The 27,239-nt window shown below is 35.5% G+C and overlaps 1 protein-coding gene across 19 annotated transcripts in view; it reads right to left on the reverse strand.

The window, feature by feature from the left end:
* Window positions 1-27,239, reverse strand: part of LARP1B (La ribonucleoprotein 1B) — a 137,064-nt gene that overhangs the window by 12,811 nt on the left and 97,014 nt on the right. For 8 of the 19 annotated variants that reach the window (XR_015144289.1, XR_015144287.1, XM_086346763.1 and 5 more), the window contains 4 exons: window positions 18,701-18,909; window positions 17,594-17,700; window positions 3,632-3,792; window positions 3,146-3,290 (listed from right to left, as the gene is read on the reverse strand). Coding sequence is in view for 8 of the 19 variants with exons in the window: in XM_086346763.1 (XP_086202889.1) it covers window positions 3,146-3,290; window positions 3,632-3,792; window positions 17,594-17,700; window positions 18,701-18,909 (622 nt within the window). In the remaining 11 variants the exon portion in view is untranslated. Of the gene's footprint in view, window positions 1-3,145; window positions 3,291-3,631; window positions 3,824-17,593; window positions 17,701-18,700; window positions 18,910-21,680; window positions 21,745-27,239 lie in introns of all 19 variants that reach the window. The other 11 variants (XR_015144288.1, XR_015144283.1, XR_015144285.1 and 8 more) reach the window with 5 other exon arrangements.

A 27,239-nucleotide genomic window follows, 5' to 3' on the forward strand; every position in this document is an offset into this window, starting at 1 on the left:
GATCATAACATCTGGTCCTATCATTTCATGGCATATAGATGGGGAAAAGGTGAAAACAGTGATAGAATTTATTTTCTTGGGCTCCAATCACTGTGGACAGTGACTACAGCCATGAAATGAAAAGGTGCTTGCTCTTTGGAAAGAAAACTATGACAAACCTAGACAGCATATTGAAAAGTGGAGACATCAGGTTGCTGCTGACAGTCTGTATAGCCAAAACTATGGTTTTTCCAGTAGTCATATACGGATGTGAGAGCTGGACCATAAAGAAGGTTGAGTACTGAAGAATCAATGCTTTGGAATTGTGGTGCTGGAGAAGACTCGAGAGTCCCTTGGACAGAAAGGAGATCAAACCCGTCAATCTTAAAGGAAATCAACCCTGAATATTCATGGCAAGGACTGATGCTGAAGTTGAAGCTCCAATACTCTGGCCGCCTGATGCGAACAAGTCAACTCATTAAAAAAGATCCTGATGCTGGGAAAGATTGACAGAAGGAGGAGAAGGAGGCGACAGAGAATGAGATGGCTGAATGGCATCACCGACTCAATGGACATGAGTTTGAGCACACTCTGGGAGATAGTGAAGGACAGGGAAGTTTGGTGTGCTGCAGTCCATGGGGTTGCAAAGAGTCCGACACGACTGAACAACTGACCTACAATTTATTTGGCTGAGTCAGGTCTTAGTTGTGCCACATGGGTTCTTCACTGCATCATGTGGAATCTGTAGTAGTTGCAGCATGCAGACTTAGTTGCCCCACAACATGGAGGATCTTAGTTCCCTGACCAAGGATGAACCCACGTCCCCTGCATTTACTATTTTTTTAAGTAAGTTAAAACCATTAAATTGATTTCAACCCATTAATGGGTAGCATACCACAGTTTGAATGAGAATATCTAGATCAGGCACTATGAAGAACAGTACAGAGAAAAGTGAAAAATAGAACTACCATATGACCGAGCAATCTCATTCCAGAGCATATATCTGGAGAAAACTATAATCTGAAAAGATACATGCACCCCAATGTTCACAGTAGCACTATTTACCATAGCCAAGATATGGAAGCAACCTAAATGTCCATCAATAGATGAATGGATAAAGAAGATGTGTACATATATACAATGGAACCTACTCAGCCATAAATAAATAATAAAATAATGCCACTTGCAGCAACATGGATGGACCTAGAGATTCTCATACTAAGTGAAGTCAGACAGAGGAAGACAAATATCATATAATATTATATATGGCATCTAAAAAGATGATACAAATGAACTTATTTATAAGACAGAAACAGACTCACAGATCTTGAAAACAAACTAATGGTTATCAAAGGGGAAAGGTAGGGGTAGGGATAAATTAGGAGATTGGGATTAACATATACACACTACCATATATAAAACAGATAATTAGCAAGGACCTACTGTATAGTACAGGAAACTACTCAACCTATCTGGGCAAAGAATCTGGAAAAAAATGGATATATGTATAAATGAATCACTCTGCTGTACACCTGAAACACAGCACTATAAATCACTATATATATATATATATATATTATATATATATATTATATATATATAATCACTATATATATAAATCACTATACCCCAATATAAAATTTAAAAAAAACCTTTTTTTAAAGAAATGGCAAATTTTGCCTTTTGTGCCAACTCAGATTAACTGGCAGTAGCCATTAAAGGTGTGAGAAGAAAGACTATAAATCTGAATTCAAGAACAATATTAAATAATGCTGGGATTGATTAGAGATGTCAGTAATGAGGTATACATGCCATTTATCTATCATTCCTGATCAAGATTCTAGATGAAAACTAAATAGGCTTTATTTTTACACAAGTCAGTGCAAGTGTAAAAAAAAATTTTTTTTTTTTTTTTTTCAGAAAAAAGTTTTTGCAGCATCTTGTATTTCTCTTAAAGATCACAAACTGATTAACAATGGATTCTTATTTGAGCTTTACAAGAGAACTTCACAGATCCAATCACACATGGATTATGGAGTACTATAGTATTTACAACTGAAGAAAACATGCATATAAGTGGACCCATTCAGGTTCAAATTGGTATTGTCGAAGGGTCAACTGTAGTAGGAAAAAACGAGATTGAACAGGTGAGTCAGGAGGTATCATGAAAGGCCTTACTTCTTCTTGTCTCAAGGAATCTTAACAATTGGTTTGGCTCTAAGCATGTATCAGTTTGGGGATGTATATATGCACATCCAAGGGAAATCTGTAATGGCGGGGGCAAGAGAGAGAAAAATGTCTTTCAAATTTCATTTGGCTTTTGTACCAGCCACTAATACAGTTCTGGACAGTCCCACCTCCTGATATACACAAACCTGTGTAGCTCCCTCCTATATTATACCAGGGTTGGTTTGTGTGAACACAATAATATGGCAGAAGTGATGTTAGTTTCGGGTGTAGGTTATGTAAGACATTGAAGCTTCCATCTTGGAAGTTCTCCTCTTTTTTAGATCATTCACTCTGAGTGAAGTCATATGGTGAAATGTCTATGGGGAGGCCTAGGTGGTGAGGTACTTAAGCCTCTTGCCAATATCTAAGTGAATGAGCTTGAAGAAGATCCTCTAATCTCTTCAGAGACTGCAGCCCCATCCAATAACTTGACTGCAATCCTACAAGGGAACTGAGCCAGAGATTCTCAGTAAAGTTGTTCCTGGAGCCTTGACCCTTAGAAACTATTACCTAATAAATGTTTGTTATTTTAAGCTTTTAATTTCTGGAGTATTCTGCTATCCAGCAATAGAAAATTAATACAATCTTTTCCTTAGCTATCACATGGTATTTTCACAGTCCAAAATCAGACTACTTCAGGGACTTCCCTGATGGTTAAGAATCTGCAGGCCAATGCAGGGGACATGGATTCTATCCCTGGGTCAGGAAGATCCCACATGCCACGGGGCAACTAAGCCCGTGAGCCACAACTACTGAGCCATTTGAACTAGAGCCTGTGCACCGAAACGAGAGAAGCTATTGCAGTGAGAAGCCCATGCACTTGGTGCAACTAGAGAAAGCCCATGCATAGCAATGAAGACCTAGTTCAGACAAAAATAAATTAACTTTAAAAAATAAAAACTCCCTCCAAGTGTAAAAATAGGAGAAAATATTTGACCTGTAATTTTCTTTTGCATCTTCCCAAGCAAGTTGTCTAAATTCCTCATACATTTTTTTATTGAAGTGATCTCTGAGGAAAAAGGACCAGAAACGAAAGAGGGTATTCATTTCTTGGGACTGGCCAATTCCCAAGCGTTTTCTCTCTGAAAAAAGTCAAAATGGCAGACATTTTATACAGCATAAAATAAAGAAAGCTGAAATACATTAATCCCCAAAACATATTTGGGTTTCTTCTAAACAAAGAATCATTTTTCTGACTCATTGCTCAAGTTTAAGCATTTGTCAATAGTAATGAGAACACAGTAAAGTTTATTCCCTAATGTATCTAAACTATAAAATACATGAATAAAGAATATATAAAAATATTTAAGGTAATTAAAACAAAACAAAAGAATATTTTAACCTGATATTAAATGTTACAACTTGAATTTTTTACAATTATGTTTTAATCATAAAGATGACTATATAAAGGAAAGCATCTTACCACTTAGGCATCTTCTACGATACTTGTGGTACACTTGTTGGGTAAAGCCGTTTTCCTTCAAAAGTTCATGAGAAGGGTGCTGGAACTTGGGGAATGAATGAGGAGTACATCCGTAACTTCCTATTAGTGGTGCACCTTCTGAAGGCGAAGCATTTGAACTGCTGTTTGAGGAGGGGGGAAAAAACCTTCAAACTGAAATATCGAGAACCAAGTGTTTAAAACAATTTGCACTGTTTGTTACTGAGAGTCTGAACAGTGAAGGCATTAGCCCCTAAAACTCTCCTAAACTAATGATATACAGCTACTCATGTTCAACACATGGGTTAATTCAGAAGTAGATAAAGGACACGGTCATAAATCCTCAAACTGAAACAGTAAGTAGAAGCAGATAACTGACCAGCTAGCTTACTCCTCTTTTCCAGATCTGTTAATTTAGTTTATATTTATTTTTTTCTTATGGTACTGGAGAAATTTTCAATTTTTATGAGTAATTAGGTTAATAACATAAATTGAAAAAGTAGAAATGAGGAATAAAATCCAGCACACAGACAATATTTTCATTATCCTAAAGACATACCTACAACTCTGTAAATCAATTTCACCTCTGAAAATTTCACCTATATCCATCTTTTCCTTTTCATCTTCACTCTATTATTCAAATTGAGGCTTTCCTCCTTTCACTTGAACTAACTGGTGTCTGGGTTTTTCCAACCTCCTTCCTCTATGCTGTCACCAAAGTGATCTTCCTAAAACTGATTTACATCACTGGTTCTCAATATGTGGTCTGCAGATACTTAGAGGGGTTTCCAAGAACCTTTCAGAAAGCCTGCAAGGTCAAAACTATTTTCAAAATTCTAGACATTATTTGCCCTCTTCGTTGTGTTCACATTTATACTGATGGTACTAAAGCAACGGTGTATAAAACTGCTGATGCAAACTGAAGCATTGGCACCAAACCTTACTTACTACTGGTTGTATTATTCACTGCTATGTAATACTTGAATTTTTTTCTTTTGCCAGTTTTATCTTAAGAGATCCTTGATGAAGCAAACAAAATTAACTTTATGAACTATCAACACTTGAGTACATCTTACTGTGTGTGACAAAATGGGACAGAAGCTTTAGTTTTGCAAAATGAGAATGTTCTGGAGATGTTTCACAACAATGCAAATATACTTAACACTGCTGAACTGTACTCTTAAAAATGGTTAAGATGGTAAATTTCATTCTATGTGTTTATTATAACAATCAGGAGGAGAAAAGCACTTTTGAAGCATATCAAAGTATGATCAGGCTGTTGTTATGGACTGTTCGTTGACTTGCTAACCCCCAATGTGATGGTTTTAGGAGTAAATATGTCATGATGGCAGAGCCTTCATGAGTGGGATTAGTGCCCTTACGAGAGGAGATATAAGAGTACTTCCCGCTCTCTCAGCTCTCTGCTATGTGAGGATACAACAAGATGGTCATGAGCAAACTAGGAAGCAGGCCCTCACCAAACACAGGATCTGTAGGCACCTAAATCTCAGATCTGTGAGAAATAAACACTTGCTATTTAAGCTCCTCAGTCTATGGCATATTTGTTACAGCAGTACTATGATTGTTGTACTAAGTCAAAGCACTCCTGAAAAAAAGTTGTGACCTGGACTAGGAATTTTTCATGGAATACCATTTTTAATTAGAAGATTAAACAACAACTTAGTTATTCAGACTTTGTTTTGGCACAGGCATTTCCTTGAAAATGAAAACATGAATCTGTTTATTTCCTCAACAAAATGTTGAGGAAAAATCAAAATTTCATGCAAAAATAAGGATTTTGGAAACTTTTTATTTGTTACCATAAGCCTAGTAGTTTCCACTCATATCTAAACACTTACCTAATGAAATCAGTGGCTTTTTTTTTTTTAAGACTTTGTGTGTGTTGTAAAATATATATGATATTTGTAATTTTAATCATTCTTAAGTGTAGTGGCTCATCAGTATTAAATATTCACGTTATATCACTACTATCTCCAACAAAAACTTCTTTATAATCCCCAACAAAAACTCTATTCATTAAATAATGAATAATACTTTCCCTCTCCCTGTAGCCCCCAATAAATTCTATTCTACTTTGTCTTTGAAATTTGACTATTCTAGGTACCTCATATAAGTGGAAGCATACTAAATTCATCCTTCTGAGTCTGCCTTGTATCACTAAGCATGTTTGTTCTCAAGGACCATTCATGTCGAGGCTTAAATCAAAATTTCATTATTCTTTATGGTTGAACCACATTCCATTGTATGTATATACCTATTGTGTTATCTAGTCATATGTTGATGGACTAGGTATTGTTTTTACCCTCTGGCTATTATGAATACTGCTTCTATAAACATGGGCATAAAAATATCTGTTCAACTGACACTTTTCATATCTTTTAGATATAGATTTGGGAGTAAAATACCTAGGTCATATGGTAATTCTGTTTTACCATTTTGAGAAAATGCCAAACTGTTTTCCATTTCTCCACATCCACACAAACATTTACTTTCAATTTTTTTGATTATACACATCTGTATTAGCTCAAGTGCCATAACAAGATACCACAGACTGGGTGGCTTAAACAATAGAAATTTCTATTCTCACAGTCCTAGAGGCCTGAAGTCCAAGATCATAGTGCGAGAACTGTTGGTTTCTCAGGAGGACCAAGGAGCCTGGTGGGCTATAATCCATGGGGTCGCAAAGAGTCAGACATGACTGAGCAACTTGTGTGTGTGTGTTGAAGTTGTTGAAGATTTTCTCAGACTATTAACCCCCTTTTCAGATATATAATTTGCAAATGTTTTCTCCTATTCACTAGGTGGGTTTCCCTGGTGGCTCAGATGGTAAAGAATCTGTCTGTAATGCAGAGACCGGGTTCGATACCTGGGTGGGGAAGATCCCCTGGAGGAGGGCATGGCAACCCACTCCAGTATTCTTGCCTGGAGAATCCCCTTGGACAGAGGAGCTTGGCAGGCTACATACAGTCCATGAGGTTACAAAGAGTCGGACACGATGGAGTGACTAAGCATAGCACATTCAGTAGGTTGTCTTTCCACGTTGATAGTATTCTTTTTTTATACAAAAGTGCATAATTGTGACGAAGTAAAATTTATTTGTTTTTCTCTTTTATTGCCTGTGCTTTGGTGTCATGCTCAAGAAACTACTGTCAAATCTAGCATCATAAAGATGTTCCCCTATGTTTTCTTCTAAGAGTTTTATAGTTTTAGCTCTTAGGTTTATGTCTTCAATCCATTTCAGTTAATTTTTTTGTATCTGGTATAAAGTATGGATCTCATCCTTTTACACACTGGATATCCAGTTTCCCAGCACCATTTGTTAAAAAGATGATCCTCTCTTTCATTGAACAGCACCACTGTAGAAAATAAACTGACCATATACGACAGTGTTTATTTCTAGACTCTTTTCTGTTCCATTAGTCTACATGTCTGTCCTTAAGCCAAGACCAAACTGTTTTAATTACTGTATCCTTGTAGTAACTTTCAAAGTTGGCAAGTGTTGGTCCTTCGATTTTATTTTTTTAAAAGGTCATTTTGGCTTTTCAGGGTTCCCTGCAATTTTATAAAAAATTGAGGATAAGCTTTTTCCATTTTTGCAGGGACTGTGTCAAATATATATAGATCACTTAGAACTGTAATAATGTCTTAACAATGTTAAGTCTTCCTATCCATGAAAATGGGCTGTCTTTCCATTTATTTAGGTCTACTAAAATTTTTTAGTTTTCAGTGTGTGTCTTTTGCTTCCTTGGTTAGATTTATTCCTAAGTATTTATCTTTTTAAGATGCTAATGTAAATAGAATTGCTTTCTGAATTTCTTTTTCAAATTGTTCAGTGCTGCATATAGAAAGACAACTGATTTATGTCTATTTTGTACACAGGAATTCCAGCATAACAGTGAATACCAATGATAAAAGCATGTATCCCTCTCTTATTCCTGATCTTAGGATGACAGCTTTTAGCCTTTCACCAGAGTATAAGGCCCACCATGGGTTTCTCATAAATATCTTTTATCATGTTGGGGAATTTTCCCTCTAATTTTAGCATTCTAAGACTTTTTAATCATGAAAGGACAGTGGATTGTATCAAATAACTTTTCCATGTCAGTTGAAATGATTACATAGTTTTTCCCCTTGGTTCTATTAATATGATGCATTATATTGGTTTCCTTACACTATATTGAATCACATACTACTGGGATAAATCCTATTTGTCATGGTGAATAATCCTCTTAATACACTGTTAGATTTAATTTGCTAATATTTTTTGAGGACATATGCATTTATTTATAAGGGATACTGGTATGTAATTTTATTTTCTTGTGATGCCTTTATCTGGTTTTGGTATTAGGGTAATGCAGGCCTCAATAGAATAACTATTCCCTTCTCTTCAGTTTTTTGAAAGAGTCTGAGGAGAGTTAGTGCTAACTCTTCTTCAAATATTTGGTAGAATTCACTAGTGAAACCATTTGATTCAGAATTTTGTTAGAGGTTTTTGATTACTGATTCAATCTCTTTATTTCTTATAGGTGGGTTGAATTTTTTATTTTTTATTAAATTAGTTTAGGTAATTTATGTGTTTCAAGAATTTATTCTAGGTTATGTAATTTGATATATAACAATTTGTTCATAGTATTCTCTTAGAATCCCTTCTATCTCTGTAATGTCAGTAATAATGCCTCCATTTTCATTTCTGATTTGAGTTTCTTGCATCTTCTTTTTTTTCCTTCATGGATGAGAAATCCAAGATATGGAGGGTCAAATGTATTTTCTAATTTCCACTGTAATTTCTTCTTTGACCCATGGGGTACTTGCTGCTGCTAAGTCGCTTCAGTCGTGTCCGACTCTGTGTGACCCCATAGACAGCAGCCCATCAGGCTCCCCCGTCCCTGGGATTCTCCAGGCAAGAACACCGGAGTGGGTTGCCATTTCCTTCTCCAATGCAGGAAAGTGAAAAGTGAAAGTGAAGTTGCTCAGTTTGTCCGACTCTTAGCGACCCCATGGACTGCAGGCTCCTCTATCCATGGGATTTTCCAGGCACGAGTACTGGAGTGGGTTGCCACGGGGTACTTAAGAATATGCTATTTAATTTCTACATATTTGTGAATTTTCATTTTCCTTCTGTTAGGGATTTCTAACATCCCATTGTTGTCAGAGAAGATACTTTGTATGATACCTCTTTTAAAATTTATTAGAAATTCTGTTCTGGTCAAACATATAGTCTATTGTGAATGCCCCACGTGATCTTAAGAACTTGTATTCTTCCATTGTTAGGTGATACGGCCTTCCCTGATAGATCAGTTGGTAAAGAATCCGCCTGCAATGCAGGAGACCCTGGTTCCATTCCTGGATCGGGAAGATCTGCTGGAGAAGGGATAGGCTACCCACTCCAGTATACTTGGGCTTCCCTTGTGGCTTAGCTGGTAAAGAATTCACCTGCAATGCAAGAGGCTTGGGTTCGATCCCTGGGTTGGGAAGATCCCCTGGAGAAGGGAAAGGCTACCCACTCCAGTATTCTGGCCTGGAGAGTTCCATGGACTGTATAGTCCATGGGGTCGCAAAGAGTCGGACATGGCTGAGAGACTTTCACACTATTCACATGCTATTGTTAGGTGAAAAATTTTTAAATGTGTTAGGTCTAATTGCCTTATAATGTTGTTCGTGTACTCTATTTTGTTTATCATTTTATATTGGGTTGGTTGATCTATGCATTATTGAAAGCAGAGTATTGAAATCTCCAATTATGCTTACAGAATGTTTATTTCTCCTCTTATTTCTGTCAGTTTTTGTTTCATATATCTCCTGAGGGGCTATTAGTTACATAAATGCTATGTCTTCTATATTGAACCTTCTATTAATAAATAATGTCCTTATCTCTTGTATTTTTCTTATAGTTTGTCTGATATTAAAACAGCTATCCGAGCTCTCTCAAATGTACATCTTTTACCATCCTTTCACTTTCAATCTATTTGTGTCTTTGAATTTAATATGAGTCTCTGTAGATGTATATAGTTGGATCATGTTTTTTACCATTCTACCAATCTCTGTCTTCTAATTGGAAAATGAAGGCTATTCATATTTAAAGTAACTGCTGGTAAGGAGGGACCTGCCATTTTGTTATTAGTTTTCTATATGCCTTATAGATTTGCTGTCCCTCACTTCCTCTTACTAACTTTTGTGTTGCTTCTTTTCCTTCTGAATAAAATATTTTGACTCTCTTCTCATTTCCTCTTATATATGATCTATAGATATTTTCTTTGTGGTAGTCATGAGGATTATAATTAACAAAAACTCTACTCTTATACATATCTGTTCCCTACTTTCTGTTACTGATTAAATCTTTATATAGTATATAACAAAGCAGTAATTTTTTAAAAGTTACTTGTCTTTTAAAATGACATAGAAAGTAAAAAGTGGAGTTATAAGTTAAATTACAGTAAAACTCTTACCAAAATTGCTTCTTTCTTCATATGTGTTCACGTTACTGTCAAGTGTCCATGTCAAACTGAGGACTACCTTTAGCATTTCTTACTGGGCAAATCTAGTGGTAACAAACTCCTTCAGCTTTTTTTTTTTTTTTTTTAATGAATACTTTATCTTTTAAAGAAACATTAGCATTATGGCAAACTGAATGGAAGGTATAGAGATTTCCCTTATACCATCTATACTCCCTGCTCCCCAGACCATGGCTTCCTCCACTATCAACATCCAGCACATCTACCACCAGAGTAGTAACATTTGTTACAACTGACCAATCCACACTGACATTATAATCACCCCAAGTTCACAGTTATATTAGCCTTTACTCTTGGTGCTGTGCATTCTATACTTTATAACAAGAAGTAGCTATCATTACAGTGTCATACACAGCCTAAAAATCCCGAGTTCCAACTATTCATCTCTCCTTCCCCTCAACCCCTAGAAAAAAAACAGTCTTTCTATCCATAGTTTTCCTTTTCCAGAATGTCAAATAGTTGGAATTTTACAGTGTGTAGCCTTTTCACTTAGTAATATGCATTTAAGGTTCTTCCATGTCTTTTCATGGTTTCATAGCTCATTTCTTTTTTACTACCAAATATTATTTCATTGTCTGGATATATCACAGTTTACCGAAGGACATCCTGGCTGCTTCCAAATTTGGGCAATTATAAATAAAGTTGCTTTAAATATCCATGCACAGATTTCATGTGGACATAAGTTTTCAGCTCCTTTGGGTAAGTACCATGGAGGGTGACTCCTAGATGGTATGTAAGAGTATGTTTAGTTTTGTAAGAAACTTCCAAACTATCTTCCAAATGGCTGTACCATTTTAGATTCCAAAATATTGCCAGTGAATGAGAGTTCCTGTTAATCCATATTCTCACCAACATTTATTAGTGTTGTCAGTGTTCTGGATTTGGCCATTCTAACAGGTGTGTTGTACAATCTCATTGCTGTCTCACTTTTCCAATTCCCTGATAATATATGATGTGGATGGAGTATCTTCATGTGCTTATTTGCCATTTGTATATCTTATTTGGTGAGGTGTCTGTTAGGTCTTTGGCCAATTTTCTAACAGGTGCTTTTTAATTTTTTTTTTGTTTTGTTTTACTGTTGAGTTTTAAGAGTTCTTTAAGAGCTTTATTGATGAGTTTTATTGTATATCACGGACAATAGTCCTTTCTCAGATGTGTAGTTTATAAATATTTTCTGCCACTCTGTGGCATGTCTTTTCATTCTCTTGGCAGTGTCACTCATAGAGCGAAAGTTTTCCACTTTTATTAAGTCCAGCTTCTTGATTTCTTCCTTCACAAACTTCACTTTTGGCATCATATCTAAAAAGTCAACAACCAACCCAGGATCGTAGATTTTCTCCTGTTATCTTCAAGGAGTTCTATAGTTATGTGAGGTCTCTGATCCACTTTGAGTTAGTTTTTGAGAAGCATATAAGATCAATGTTTAGACTTTTTTACATATGAATGTCCAATTGTGCTAAGCACCATTAATTAAAAAGATTATCTTTGCTCCACTGTATTGCCTTTGCTCCTTTGTCAAAGACCATTTGACTTTATTTATGTGGATCTATTTCTGGGCTCTCTAGTTTGTTCCATTCATATATTTATCTAATTTTTCACCAATATCACACTGTTTTGATCACTGTAGTTTTACAGTAAGTCTTGAAGCCAGGTAATATCAATTTTCTAACTTTGTTCTTTTTAAATATCATGTTGGCTGTTCTGGGTCTTTTGCTTCTCCACAAAAACTTTAAGAATCAGTTTGTTAAAATCCACAAAATAACTTCCTGGGATTTTTTTTATTGGAATTGTTTTGAATATGTAGATCTAGTTGGGAAGAACTGACATCTTAACAGTACTCTTTCTATCCATGAACATGGAATATAACTCCATTTATTTAGTTTTTTTTTTAATTCCTCTCATCAGTTTTATACTTTTCTTCATATAGATCTTGTACATATTTTGGGCAGGGTGATAATGCAAATAGTATTTTGCCCTTAATTTCAAATTCTACCAGTTCATTGCCGGTACATAGGGAAGTGATTCACATTTGTATATTAACCACGTAACCTGATTATTTATGACTTTCTATATAAACAATAATGTCATCTGTGAGCAAAGACAGTTTTATTCCTTTTTTCTAAATCAATGTACCTTTTGTTTCTTTTTTTTCCCCTTCAGACTTTATCTCTGTCTCTCAAATTTGAAGCGCAATTTTGCCAGATAAGGAATTCTTAGTTGACAGGTTTTTCCCCCCTGCACTTTGAATATATCAGTTTACTGGCTTTTGGCCTACAAGGATTCTGCTGAGAAATTGGCTGATACGTTTACTAAGGATCCCTTGTATATGATGAGTATCTTCTCTTGTGCTGCTTTCAGGATTTTCTCTTTGTCTTTGGTTCTCAATAGTGTGATTATAAAGTGTCTTGAAGTTAGTCTCTTCTGGTTTATCCTACTTCAAGTTCATTAAGCTTATCAGATCTGTAGATTCATGTATTCCATCAAGTTGGGAGCCACTATTCTTTCAAATATTCTTCTTGCCCCCTTTCTCTTTTCCTTCTGAGATTCCCACAGTGTGTGTACTGGTCTAGTTCATGTATCTGACAGATCCCTTAGATACTGCTTGACTTTTCTTCGTTCTTTTTGTTCCTCAGATTTGATAATTTAAACTGTTCTATCTTTAAGTCTGCTTATTCTTTTCTTTCTGTTTGATGAAAGCTACTTTTGAACCCCCTGGTATATTTTTCTTTTTAGTTACTGTATTTTCAGCTGCAGAATTCCTTTCTGGTTCCTTTATATAATTTCTCTCTCTCGATAATCTTGTTTTCTTCATACACTGCTTTGCTATCTTTGTCTATATCTTCCTTTATTTAACTCTTTAGTTTTAAAGACTCTGATTAAGAAAAATGGGAATGGGAGCTTCATTAGGTACATTTTTCATCAATTAATTTTATTCCTTCAAATGGACATAATTTTGTTAACAATGAAAATTTGAATCTTATACTGTGGTAACTCTGGAAATCAAATTCTCCCTCTTGCCCAGCATTTGCTGTTTTGTTTTTTTTCTCAATTTTTGTAGGGTAATTCTGTGCTGAGGTAAGTCTGAGGTGAAAGCTTAAAGTCTCTTAGATCTTTTTCTGAGCCTACATCTTTTCTTGGGCATGGGTGATAGTTTTCTAAATTTCCCTCTTTAGTGGTTGCTTTTGAATGTCAAAACAAAAACAAAAAAAGACATTCATGGATGAAACAATGGCCACCAGACTCTGTCTGTACTTTGTTGATCAGAGGCAGTTAGCAGTCAAAATACAAACTCCAATATTTGAAGGACAAGGTCTTCATTGCCTATTTTGGATCCAGCAAGCCATACCAGAGTGGGGGTTGCCATCTTCCCAAATGCCGGTCACAGGGCTGGGGGTGGTGGAAGATAGACAGCTGCTACTACACAAAAGGCTGACATCAACCAATATTGACAAGTTACCCAACATGCTTTCCTCTGGAAGCTTTAAGTGTTTAAAAAGACTGTAAAGTTCCAAAACTGTCAATACAGACAATTTCTGAAAATATAATTGTTGTTTAAGTGGTTAGACAGATACCTACCTATTCCTTCCCACTCTGTTATCTGCCTGACATTACTCTCCTTAGTGTGTTTAAGGCACCAAGCAAGGCATGCAGGAAGTTAATGCTTCAAAGACCTGAACTCCCCTATGGCTTTCAGGGAAAGGTTTTCAAAGACAGGGTGAGGCAGACCAAGATCAGATACGTGGTTACCAAGGTAGAAGGAGGGAGCAAGAGGGATGGTCTGGGAGTTTGGGGTTGGTATATGCACCCTATTACACTTAAAATGGATAAACAACAAGGTCCTACTGTATAGCACAGGGAACTATATCCAACTGCTTGGGATAAACCATAAGGGAAAATATGAAAAAAAAAAAAAAAGAATGTATAACAGGCTTCCCAGGTGACTCAATGGTAAAGAATCTCCCTGATAATGCAGGAGACTCGATCCCTGGGTCAGGAAGATCCCCTTGAGGAGGAAATGGTAATCCACTCCAGTGTTCTTGCCTGGGAAATTCCAGGGACAGAGGAGCCTGACAGGCTACAGACCACAGGGTCGCAAAGAGTAGCACACGACAACTGTGCACAGCACAGCAGCACATATATATGTGCAACTGAGTCACTTTGCCGAACAGTAGAGATTGCCACAATACTGTAAACTGACTATACTTCAACAATAACAACAAAAAAAAGGTGAGGGTGGGGGATTGTGGGGTACATGATCAGCTAGTTCTCATTCTGCTGACTGGTTGGTGGTGAGGTATCAGGAGTTAATTTTGGTTCCAATGGGTATGGGGTATCTACGCTTATGGGCAGCACACAGTTAACTTCTTCCACCTGGTGGGGGTTTCAACATCCCCTTTGATAGATGCTACGGCCCTCACGGGGTCTCTATCACGAGATTTGAAAATATTCCTTCTGCACTTGCAGTTTTGAGGCCTTATTTCAATAAACATCCAGAACTGTGTGTACTCCTCAGTGCCTGCCCACCAGCTGGCCTTCCTCTCTCCATCACATATTTAACGCTGTGTGTTTTAACGCTGTGTGTCAGGCACGTGTGATATACTCATTCATTCTGTGTTGGTTGTATTTTCTCTAGGGGTCCTCTTAAGAAAACACTGTAAACTAGCCAGAAATAACTTTTTAATGGTTGCAGAGTTCTTTTTTGTATCTGTGGAAAGCAATATGTGTAACTGGTGCCCTATTGTTGGACATTCATGGTGTTTCCTTCTCTCTTTCTTCTCTTTTTTCTCTTTCTTCCTCTTCCCCCTCCTCTTTTCCTCCTTCTCCTTCTCAGGGGTTACTTTTTAAAATGTGATTATTTTGAAATTGTATTTTGAGATATTTCATCATTTAGAAGTCTGCATAACTAAGTTAATCAAGTTTACCAGGTGACCAATGATTCATGATGTTACAAAAGCATGCATGACAAAAGAGCCATTCAAAGTGGAAGAAGTCCAGTGGCTTTTAATGTAACAGAGTATGAAAACTTCACTGAGTATAAGAAAGTCATTGACATATGGTTTCAGACTCCACATTGCAACTAACTTCTAAAAAACTACCACTTGTTCAACTTTGGATAACATCAAAGAAGAATACCTACTTTGGATAATATCAAAGAAGAATAAATTTCAATTATCTGAAAAGGCTATTAAAACATGTCTCCCTTCCCCAGATTTTATTATTCTATTTCAACAACAAAAAAACTCCACAAATGACAAGACAATATAGAAACATATGAGTATCCAGTTATCTCATATAAAACAAAACATTAAAAAATATGTAAAACTTTAAGACAAATACTACTCTATTCAGGAATTTTTTGAGAACTATATTTCATAAAAATGTTTATTTATGTTAATATAGAATATTTATCAGTTATTTTAAATGAATTAAACATTCAATTTCTTTCAGCTTTACTTTTAAATTCAATTTAATTTTTTATTAAACATTTCTTGTTAAATGAAAGCTAACAGAATTCATTGCCAAAATATCTGCACAAGAAATATTTAAGAAATGAAGAGCATTGTAAATGGTAAAAATGAGAATATTTTTAAAACTTCCTTTTTCCTGTTAATTGCTTTAAAACCTAATTGTCTAAAAAATAATAATAACAAAGGATGGGAGGAGATGGAACTTTAGTAAGGTTCTTATCCTATACATGTAATGATGTATCATTTAAAAGGATACATCATTAAAAGGATATGTTACAATGTATACTATAAACCGAGATACAAGCCAATAGTAGAGATAAAACAGAATCATTACAAAAACTAAGCTGATCCAAAAGAAAGTAGGAAAAAAGAACAAAGAATAGATGAGACAAATAGAATATAAGATGACAGATTTAAATACAATCAATACTTACATTAATGTAGATGGTCCAAAGATATGTTAAAGCAATTAAATAATCCTTCAATTAAAAATACATAAATTTTTAAAAAAGATATGAATGTTTATAGTGGGGAAGGTTGTGGTGAGGGAGGCAGGGGATGCAAAAGGTATAAGGGAACTCTGTACCTTCCACTCAATTTTGCTTGTAACTAAAACTCTACAAGGTAAGTCAATTAAAAAAATTCACCTCTCATTATAGTAATTACATACTTGTCTGCCATCTTTGAATTAAGGTCTGTAAAGGCAGGGACTATATATATCGTCTTCTCTGCTATGTATCAGTGCAACATTTTTCATCATTATCTACTGATCTCTAAACATACTCCTCCAAAAAAAAATAATAAAGAAACAAACTCTGAAAATGACTTAGAATACAAAATAACTGTAAGTAGACTCCAGTACTCTTGCCTGGAAAATCGCATGGACGGAGGAGCCTGGTAGGCTGCAGTCCATGGGGTCGCTGAGGGTCGGACACGACTGAGTGACTTCACTTTCACTTTTCACTTTCATGCATTAGAGAAGGAAATGGCAACCCACTCCAGTGTTCTTGCCTGGAGAATCCCAGGGAAGGGGGAGCCTGGTGGGCTGCCGTCTATGGGGTCGCACAGAGTCAGACACGACTGAAGCGACTTAGCAGCAGCAGCACCAGCAGCAGACAACAGATGTGCAAGAAGAGCATATAGACATTTTATCTTTTAAGGAAAATATATCTAATGAGAACAAAATGCAAAGTACCACATGAATATCCCTGGAAAAAAATACTTGGAGATTTTCAGATCATGATAAACTCTCTAGTTTTTCTTTGAATAAAACTAATTCTTCCGTTATAGTAATCAGTCAAAAGAGACTTGTTTTCCTAAAACTCATTTTCCAATTAGAAAGTATAATTATTCTGAAAATATCTATTCAAACGCAAGACAGGTTTTCAAGAAACACAAAGCAATAGTAACTCACCTCTGTATAGGACATAGCATAACCATATTTTTATAATGTACTTAACAGGCGTAGTAAAAGTTAGCTCTGTCATCTCTTTTGAGATAAATAATAATCTTTTGTAAAATTAAAGCTAAAAGAAAAATAATCAGCTAATCTATTTTTCCCCAAAGGAAAAACTCTAAAATATTAATGTGTTTTATTTCCATATCCTTTACATAGTTTGAGCAGATTGTTTAGCACATTAACTCACTAAGAACCTACTATGCCATAAAATATCCGGAATCTTTCCAAAGATAATAACTTTAATAGACCTAAATATTATTAATCTAAGAGTACACATTTGTGGAAATTACTTCAAAAGGGGGAAAAAAACCTATCCTACTGAATTATTCCTTAACATACTTATTGTAAAACGTATTTCCTCTTCTTTGGCTTCTTTTTACTATTTTCATTGTTCTATAATTTGCTAATGTATCAATTTCTAATTAGTAACTGTTTCCAGTGAACTTAAAATCAAGAACAAAGCAATGTTTGACAGATACAGTACCTGACAGAGGATGTTCTTGGCCCGTGATCTCTGGAGTCCATTACCCAACCAACATGACACTCTAGAGGGGGATTTGTACTATGTCTTGTTTTTCTCTTTCTTGGACTCTAAGGAAAAAGAAGTCAAACATTGCAATTACTTTCAGTAGTGTGAACCTCACAAGTAAATTAAAACCCTCTGACTATAAACCAACTCAAGCATTTTCATACTGTGGATGACACATTATGAAATCATATGAAGTCACAAAACTCAAACATCTCACACACAAGTTACAAAACTTAGCAAGGCTAAGGTTTCAATACAAGGATTAAAGAAAACACAGCTTAAAATGATTCTTTATTACACCTTCTGATCATCTTTAATTAACACTATCCATGAAATTAAAAGACGCTTACTCCTTGGAAGGAAAGTTATGACCAACCTAGATAGCATATTCAAAAGCAGAGGCATTACTTTGCCAACAAAGGTCCATCTAGTCGAGGCTATGGTTTTTCCTGTGGTCATGTATGGATGTGAGAGTTGGACTGTGAAGAAGGCTGAGTGCTGAAGAATTGATGCTTTTGAACTGTGGTGTTGGAGAAGACTATTGAGAGTCCCTTGGACTGCAAGGACATCCAACCAGTCCATTCTGAAGGAGATCAGCCCTGGGGTTTCTTTGGAAGGAATGATGCTAAAGCTGAAACTCCAGTACTTTGGCCACCTCATGCGAAGAGCTGACTCATTGGAAAAGACTCTGATGCTGGGAGGGATTGGGGGCAGGAGGAGAAGGGGACGACAGAGGATGAGATGGCTGGATGGCATCACTGACTCGATGGATGTGAGTCTGAGTGAACTCTGGGAGTTGGTGATGGACAGGGAGGCCTGGCGTGCTGCGATTCATGGGGTGGCAAAGAGTCAGACATGACTGAGCGACTAAACTGATCTGATTGTAAAGAAGTTATTCCTTAACCTGAGAAGACATCACTATGGTAAAATATCTTTTTTTTTTTTAACAAATTCCTGTAACTTAAAATACAATTTTTTATTGTGATAGAAACTAAAAAAGTCTCATTTTGTAATGGTGAAGTATACAAAATGTAGGCTTTATATTTTTGGTGTTCTGTGTACCTTTACATCAATGGCTTTGGGTTCTTTAACAGGATAAAATCTTGGTGTTTTATTTGGATCTTGTAATCGAGGTGTTCGTGGTGTCTTGGGTGTCCTTGCAGGGTAAATTCTGGGAGATTCTGGAACTGCTGTGGGCAATGAACGGGCCATTGTTGCTGAAGATACTTCTGAAACATCAAACAGCTTCTGAGCTAATTCATCAGTCAAATCTGCCAAAAAAAAAAAAAAAAAGCTGTTAAAAGTATTTCAGTGCTAGAAAAATTATTTTATTACTGAGAACAAGGATAATTCTGAAATTCTCTATTCTCAGAGTACTTTTTTCATTAGAAATATTTCAAATATACAAGAAAGAATTTAAAAACAAAAAAACACTTGTGGACACATCATCTAGATAACTAAATTTTAATTTTGCTTCGTTTCAAACTTTTTTTTTAAAGAAAAATATGCCTAATAACCTTTCCTAATCCCATTTTGCTTTTCCTCCTCAGAGATAACCAGGCTCTTAAATTTGATATTTTTATCTATATATGTAATAATATTATTTTGCATAATTAACTTGATATAAATGGTATCACAGTATAATATCATTTTGCAGGCTTTTTCAGTCAATATTTTGTTTGTGACCATTATTCAAGTTCTATTAATATAGCTTTGGTTTATTCATTTACACTGCAGAATATCATGTTGTATACAAATATTATAATTTATTCATTCTCCTGAAGACAGTGTTTTTACATTTTTGGTATAATCAATAGTGCTGCAGTAAACATTGCTGAAAATGTCTCTGTACAGGTATGAGTATTTCTCTAGGGTTTATATCTGAAATGGAAATACTGAGTCAAGTGCAATGTGCATGGTCTGGTTTACTAAATATTGTTTGCCAACCTGCTTTCTATAGTGGTTTCACCAATTCATACTTTTGACTAGCAGTTATCTTGGTCAAGGCTAGGTTTTGCTTAGACTTTTAAATACTTTTCCATCTCATGGGATTTAAAAGGTATTCACATTTCTTTGGCTACTAGTGAAGTTGAGCATATTTTTATACAGTTAGTACTCAGATTTCCCTTGTGTGAGCTTGCCATTCATATCCTTTTGATTATTTTTCTGTTGGGTTGCTTTTATTAATTAGTTTGTGAAAATCTTAAGATAAAACACTAAGTAAGCAAGCAAACAAATCAAGTTAAAGTGTCAAAACTGCAGGCTCTATTTCTACATGGTTTTTCTTCAGACTTACCAACTTCTTTTGATTCATACAATAAACTTTTGTTCACTCAACAAATATTACTGAGTACCTAATACATTCCAAGTACTATTTAGACACAAGTTTGTAAACTCAAAAGGGAACTAACCCACTCTGTTACCTAGTCTCACTATCTTGGTATTTTCCTTCCTAGTCCATTATCTTTACTGTTGCCGGGATAATTATTCTAAGGAGCAAATTAGGTCATTTCACATTTCTACTTAAAAATTTTCAGGTTTTCCCCATTGCCTCTAGGAGAGGCATTGGCTCTTTAGCATGGCATATAATACTCTCCTGATTGTGCTTCAGTTTTGCTTCTATTGTCATTCTCCATTTCAGTCTTGACGCCCCAAATAGCAACCTACTTGTTATTCCTATTTTCTGTTGTTCTTGTTTTCTTGTGTCATATCTTTTCATATGCTTTTTCCTGTATCTAAAAGTCCCTTTCCCTCATCTTTTTACACCCAATTAGACTCACATCATTCCTTTAAAATCCAGCACAAATCCTGAGTACTTTCTCTGGGAATGTGTAGCATTGTTCAAACATCTTCTGCCAACAGAATTAACCATTAATCAATTATTTTTTGTGCCACCTCTGCATTTTTATCCATTTATTTTTAGATTCATTAAATTGAAATTTATTTTCTTATATATCTTCCATTAAATGCTAGCAGTAAATCTCAGTGTTTCTCTGAAAGCAAGGGCCACAATCTATATATGTACACCAGGATCTACAATTGTACCTAGGAAAAAGTATATCCCCATCCAATGACTGAAAAACTTAACTGAATTGTGTTAATGGTATTTTTCTGTACGGTAAGATGATACACAATCTCAGGGGTTAAAAGTAGGAGCATACACTGAAAAATATGGTAAATCCAGTGCCCTTGTAAAAGAAATATTCAAAGATCTAGGAGCAGTAACAACCCAGAAATCCTAAGTGTCCTAGCATCTAGATTATGGCTTCTAAATTCCACTTCCCACTGATCAGTCTCCTTTAAAAAAAAAAAAGTCTGAAGCACAAAGTATTATAAAAGCCTAGAAAATCTTGAGCCAGAAAGCAATGAAGTTAAAAATGAAAATATTAGCATGGTTCATGAAGACATAGCAGCAAACTTTAGGAGACACTGCCAGTCAAAACAATGACCGAATTGGCCTAAGAACATCAAATAAACAGACCCCATGAGTTCATAATGGTTACTTTAAAACTTAATCAAATTTCTAGGCTGCTATGGCACCAACTCATTATTCTGAAAATGATCAATAGAATACAAGAAAATAAAAAAGAATTTAACCTGTCTTTTTTGTAAATTGAATTCCAGAATAAATAAAGAGTTAATTAAAAGAAAAAATTCTTCCTTACAGAATTCTAGGTTAAGAAACATAAAAGGAATAACAAAATTAGAAGATGACTATTTTGCAACTTTAGTGAAATAGAGGATCAGGAAAATATTCATCAATACCTGCTAAAATCATTTGGTAAAATGCTGAGGAGAGATTTAATGACCCATGAAAGAAATAATTGTTATACTAACTTCTGTAAAAGGAAAAACTTCGGCTTTGAGAACAACACTTTGAAGAGAATAAAAAGACAAGCCACAGAATGTCAAACAGTATTTGTAAAACACACATATGATAAAGGACTATTATCCAAGATACACAAAGGATTGTCAAAATTCAACAACAATAACAACAAAAACCTGATTAGAAAATGGGCCAGAGACCTAACAGACGCCTTACCAAAGAAGATATATAGATGGCAAAAAGCACACGGAGATACTCCACATCAGATATCATCAGGGAACTGCAAAGTAAGACAACAATGAGATTGTGCAACACATCTATTAGACTGGCCAAAACCCAGAACACTGACAACACTAACAAATGCGGATAAGAATATGAAGTAACAGGAACTCTCATTCACGGTGGTATTGTAGAAATGAAAAATGGTACAGCCACTTTGGAAGACAGTTTGGAAGTTTCATACAAAACTAAACATACTCTTACATACCATCAAGGAGTCACCCTCCTTGGTACTTACCCAAAGGAGCTGAAAACTTTCGTCCACACAAAAATCTGCACATGGATATTTAAAGCAGTATTATTTATAACTGCCCAAACTTGGAAGCAACCACATGTCGTTTAGTAGGTAAGTGGATAAATAAATGCTATATATGACACTATAATGATGACTACATCTCATTATACATTTATCCAAATCAACAGGATATACAACACCAAGAGTAAATGCTGGGACTTCCCTGGTGGTCCAGGGAATCCTCATACCAATGCAGGGTACACGGGTTTGATATCTGGTCTGGGAAGATTCCACATGTCACAGAGCAACTAAGCCCAGGAGCTACAACTACTGAGCCCACACGCGGCAACTACTGAAGCCCACATGCCTGGGGCCCATGCTCAGCAACAAGAGAAGCCACTGTAATGAGAAGCCCTCACACAACTAGAGTAGGCCCCACTCACTGCAAATACAGAAAGCTCACACACAGCAACAAAGGGCCAGAACAGCCAAAAATAAATTAAAAACTTTTAAAAGAATAAGAAAAACAGAAACTAAAAAAAAAAAAAAGTAAATGCTAATGTAACTATGGACTTTTGCTGATTATGATGTGTGAACGTAGGCTCATCAATAGTAACAAACGTACCACTCTGATGTGGGCTGTTGCTCTGAGGAGGCAACCTCTTTCACCAGATGGGTAATAGCTAGTAAGCTAGGGTCAGGGTGTAAATGTGAAATCTCTGTACCCTCCTCTAAATTTTGCCATGAGCCTAAAACTGCTCTAGCAACAAAAGCCTTGGGGGAAAAAAAAATTAAGGGAAACTTTATGATGAATAGATCAGGCTGATAACATCTAAACTCAGTGATAACATCAGTAAACATGCTCAGGTGCTTCAGTCCTGTCCAACTCTCTCAAAGAGAGTCCATATATCATGGACTATAGCCCTCCATGCTCCTCTGTCCATGGGATCCTCCAGGCAAGAATACTGAAGTAGGTTGCCATTTCCTTCTCCAGGGGATCTTCCCGATCCAAGGGATTGAACCTGAGTATCCTGTGTCTCCTGCATTGCAGGCTGATTTTTCACAGCTGAGCCACAAGGGGAAGCCCAAGATAAGTACATGGGAGTTCATTAACAGTTTTCTCTGCTTTTATCTTTATCTGAACATTTTCATATTAAAAAGTTAAAGTTTTATTTCAGTCTTACATTTATTTTATTCCAGGTTTAATTAGGTCTGAATTTGACCCATCACCAAGAGCAGATATACCGTTTTATGAAGATTAAGATCTATAGAGTACTTTTTGTTATCTCAAAAGAAACATTTTACAAAATTTGTGTAGTGTATCATTTACCAATTTATAATACTTTCACAAAAAAAATTACCAAAAATAGTTAAGAAAATTGCAAGTACATAAAATATATTCAGTACAAAAATTATATTACTAGAAATATAAGTAGTTAGGAAATAAGAATACATTAAAAGTATTTTTTATAAAATACAAAGATGACATATAAATATCATTTAGATATTATAACTTCTTTTTAGTTAAAATCATGGGCCATCTCTTATATGTGAATGTTCAAAATAGCATTTTCCATAATAGCCAAAAGTGGAAAAAGAAAACAAATATACACCTATTTCCAAATGGATAAACAAAATGCAGTATGTCCATACTATAGAACACTACACCTTACAAGAAGGAGAGAAGCACCAACATAAGCAACAACATGGATTAATGTCAAAATTATTATATTAATTGAAAGAAGCCAAACACATTGACTACATTTACATCCCATTTATATGAAATTTCTAGGAAGTGCATAAACATAAAGACAGAAAGCAGATCACTGGTTACATCAGACTGAAATTGAGTGCTGACATTGACTGCAGATGATTGTGAGGGAACTTTTAGCATGATGCAATTTAAAAATAATTATGGGGGACTTCCCTGGTGACCCAGTGGCTAAGACTCCATATTCCTAATGCATGGGGCCTGGGTTTGATACCTGGTCAGGGAACTAGATCCCACATGCTGCAACTAAGACCCAGCACAGTTAAATAAATTTAAAAACAGAAACAAAACAACTAAATTATGGCACTGGTGTACAAATACACAAATTTACTGACATTAATCACACTATACACTTAAAGTGAGTTAATTTTGTGTAAATTATACCTCAAAAAAGCTTTAAAACACAGAAGACCAGGCCATCTGCTCTTTGGGAACATCAATTGTGATCGTCTACCATACAATTTCTGCTAAAAAGTTTATCAAATAAGACTGATATTTCAAGGATTAGGCTAAAGTACTAATTTTCAAAGTGCAGTCCCAACCAGTGGGAATAGCAAGAGAACTAGAATTACAAGTGGAGACTGAAAATGAGACTAAATTGCTGTAATCTCATAAGAAAGTGGTTTCTTAAGATGAGATCTACTTATTCCTAATGAAGATGCTGTGAAGAATGTAGAAATGACAACAAAGAATTTAGAATACTGTATAAACTTAGTTGCTAAAGCAGTGGCAGGGTTTGAGAGGACTGACTCCAATTTTGAAAGAAGATCTACTGTGGGTAAAATGCTATCAAACAGCATTAAATGTCACAGAGAAATTGTTCATGAAATGAAGAGTCAACCAATTCAGTGGACTTGATAGTTCTCTTATTTTAAGAAACTGCCACAGCCACCCCAACTTTCAGCAACCACAACCCTGATCAGTCAACAGCCATCAACACTGAGGCGAGGCCCTCCGCCAGGAAAAGGACTGTTACAACTTACTGAAGGCTCTGATGATGGTTATCATTTTTTTAAGCAATAAAATACTTTTAAATTAAGATATGCTCATTTTAATTTTAGACATAATGCTATTGCACACTTAATAGACCACAGTATAGTGTACACATACTGTATACTGACTGTAAAACCAAAAATTCATGTGACTTGCTTCACTGTGGTATTTACTTTATTATGGTGGTCTGGAACCAAATACAAAATATCTCTGAGGTATGCCTGTATCTCTAAAGACCCTACAAACATTGAAAGAATAAAAAAGGAATATTACTAAAAACACACCCCAAAATAGACAAACTCTTTAATATATAAACTACAAAAGTTCACTCAAGAAAAGCTAGATTACCTAAATAGGCCCATGTCTCTTTAAAAAATTAATTAGTAGTTAAAAACATTTCAACAATTCTAGACCCAGATGACTTCACTGGCAAATTCTACCACGCCTATAAGGAATCAAAATACAGAAGAGGAGGGAATGCTTACTAACTCATTTATAAGGCAGTATTCCCTGATACCAAAATCAAGCAAAGATAATCCAAGAAAAACCAATATTCTTCATTCCGCTAAAAAAAAAGCAAATGGAATCTAACAGTGTATAAAAAGGGTAATATGTCACAGTCAAATAAGGTTTATACTGGGCTCATTATTTGAAAATAATTCAATGCAATTCACAATACAAATAAGCTAATTAAGACAAACATGCAATCATTTCAAAAGACCCAGAAAAAAAAATCCCCCCCCCCAAAAATCAGCATCCATTCATGATTAAAAACTCTCAGGAGAATAGTATTGAAACATGTATATTACCATATGTGAAACAGATCACCAGTCCAAGTTCAATGCATGAAACAGGGTACTCAAAGCCAGTGCACTGGGACAACCCAGAAGGACGGGATGGGGAGGGAGGTGAGGGGGCAATTCAGGATGGGGGACACATGTATACCCATAGCTGATTCATGTCAATGTATGGCATAAACCACCACAATACTGTAAAGTAATTAGCCTCCAAATAAAATAAATAAGAATTTTTAAAAAACTCCCAGTACACTAGAAATAAAATCTACAACTATTATCATACTTAATGGTGAAAGACTGAATGCTTTTCTCCTAAAATCAGAAACAATGCAAGGATGTCTTGTAACTTCTATTCAACATCATGTTGGAGGTCCCAATCAATGTAATAAGACAATAAATGAAAGTATATAAAAATAAGAAATGAACTGCAGCTATTCACAGACAACATGACTATCTATGCAGAAATCGATCAATGTAAAATATATTGAAGAATCTACAGAAAGAGCTACTAGAACTATTACTGGTAAGTTTATCAATATCACAGGATACACAGCTGTATTAGTCAGGATTCTCCAGAGTAAAGGAACCAACAGGATAGAAAAGAAGATTTAATATGAGGAATTGGCTTACAAGATTATGGAGGATGAGAAATCTCACAATCTGTCATCTATAAGCTGGAAACTTAGAAAAGCCAGTGATGTAATTCAGTCTGAGTCCAAAGGCCTGAGACCTAGGGAAGTTGATGATATAAATACCAATCTAAGATGAGACGAGACGTCCCAGTCAATAAGACAGCAAAAAAGGAGCAAATTCCTCCTTCCTCCACATTTTTGTTCTATTCAGACCTTCAGTGGATTCGATGATGTCCACCCATACTGAGGATGGCAATCTACCATGCCCAACAATTCAGATACTTATCTCATGCAGAAAAAGCGTCACAGAGACACCCAGAAGCAATGTCTAACCAGACATCCGGTTATCCTCTGATTCAGTTAAGCTGACACTTAAAATCAACATCACAAAGAATAATATGAAAAAAATCTATCCTATTTCTATATACTAGCAATAAACAATGGATAATAAAAATTTTAAAGCACCATTTATAGCAACACCAAAATCATAATATACTTAAGGACATAGGTTACAAAATGTGTACAAAATACAACAAAAACCATAAGACACTGAAGAACAAACACTTAAAAGGAGAAGTATACCATATTCATAGACTGGAAGATTCAATTCTGTTAAAATTTTATAATTCTTCCTAAACTGTAGATTCAGTGCAGTTCCAATCAAAATACTAGTTGGAATTTTTATAGACATCGATAAGCTATTTTTATAATTTATGTGAAAATGCAAGGAAACTAGAATAGTCAAAATATTTTGGAAATAAAAAGAGAAAAAAAGGTGGACGGCACATATTGATTTTTAAGATTACAGTTATAAGGACTTCCCTGGTGGTCCAATGGTTAAGAATTTGTCTTCCAATGTAGGGAACATGGGTTCAATCCCTGGTCAAGGAATTAAGATCCCACATGCCACAGAGCAACTAAATCCAAGCACTGCAACTATAGAGCCTGTGCGCCGCAACTAGAAAAAACCCCCTTGCACTGCAACAAAGGCCCAACACAACCAAAAAAGAAAAAAGTTCTGCTCTTCAAAAGGTGCTCTTTTTTTGGCCACACCACACAGTTTTTGCA

The sequence above is a fragment of the Bos grunniens genome, chromosome 17 (genome assembly GCF_055505025.1).
Source record: "Bos grunniens cultivar Pamir isolate PY7600 chromosome 17, Bosgru_T2T1.0, whole genome shotgun sequence".
Classification (NCBI taxonomy): domain Eukaryota; kingdom Metazoa; phylum Chordata; class Mammalia; order Artiodactyla; family Bovidae; genus Bos; species Bos grunniens.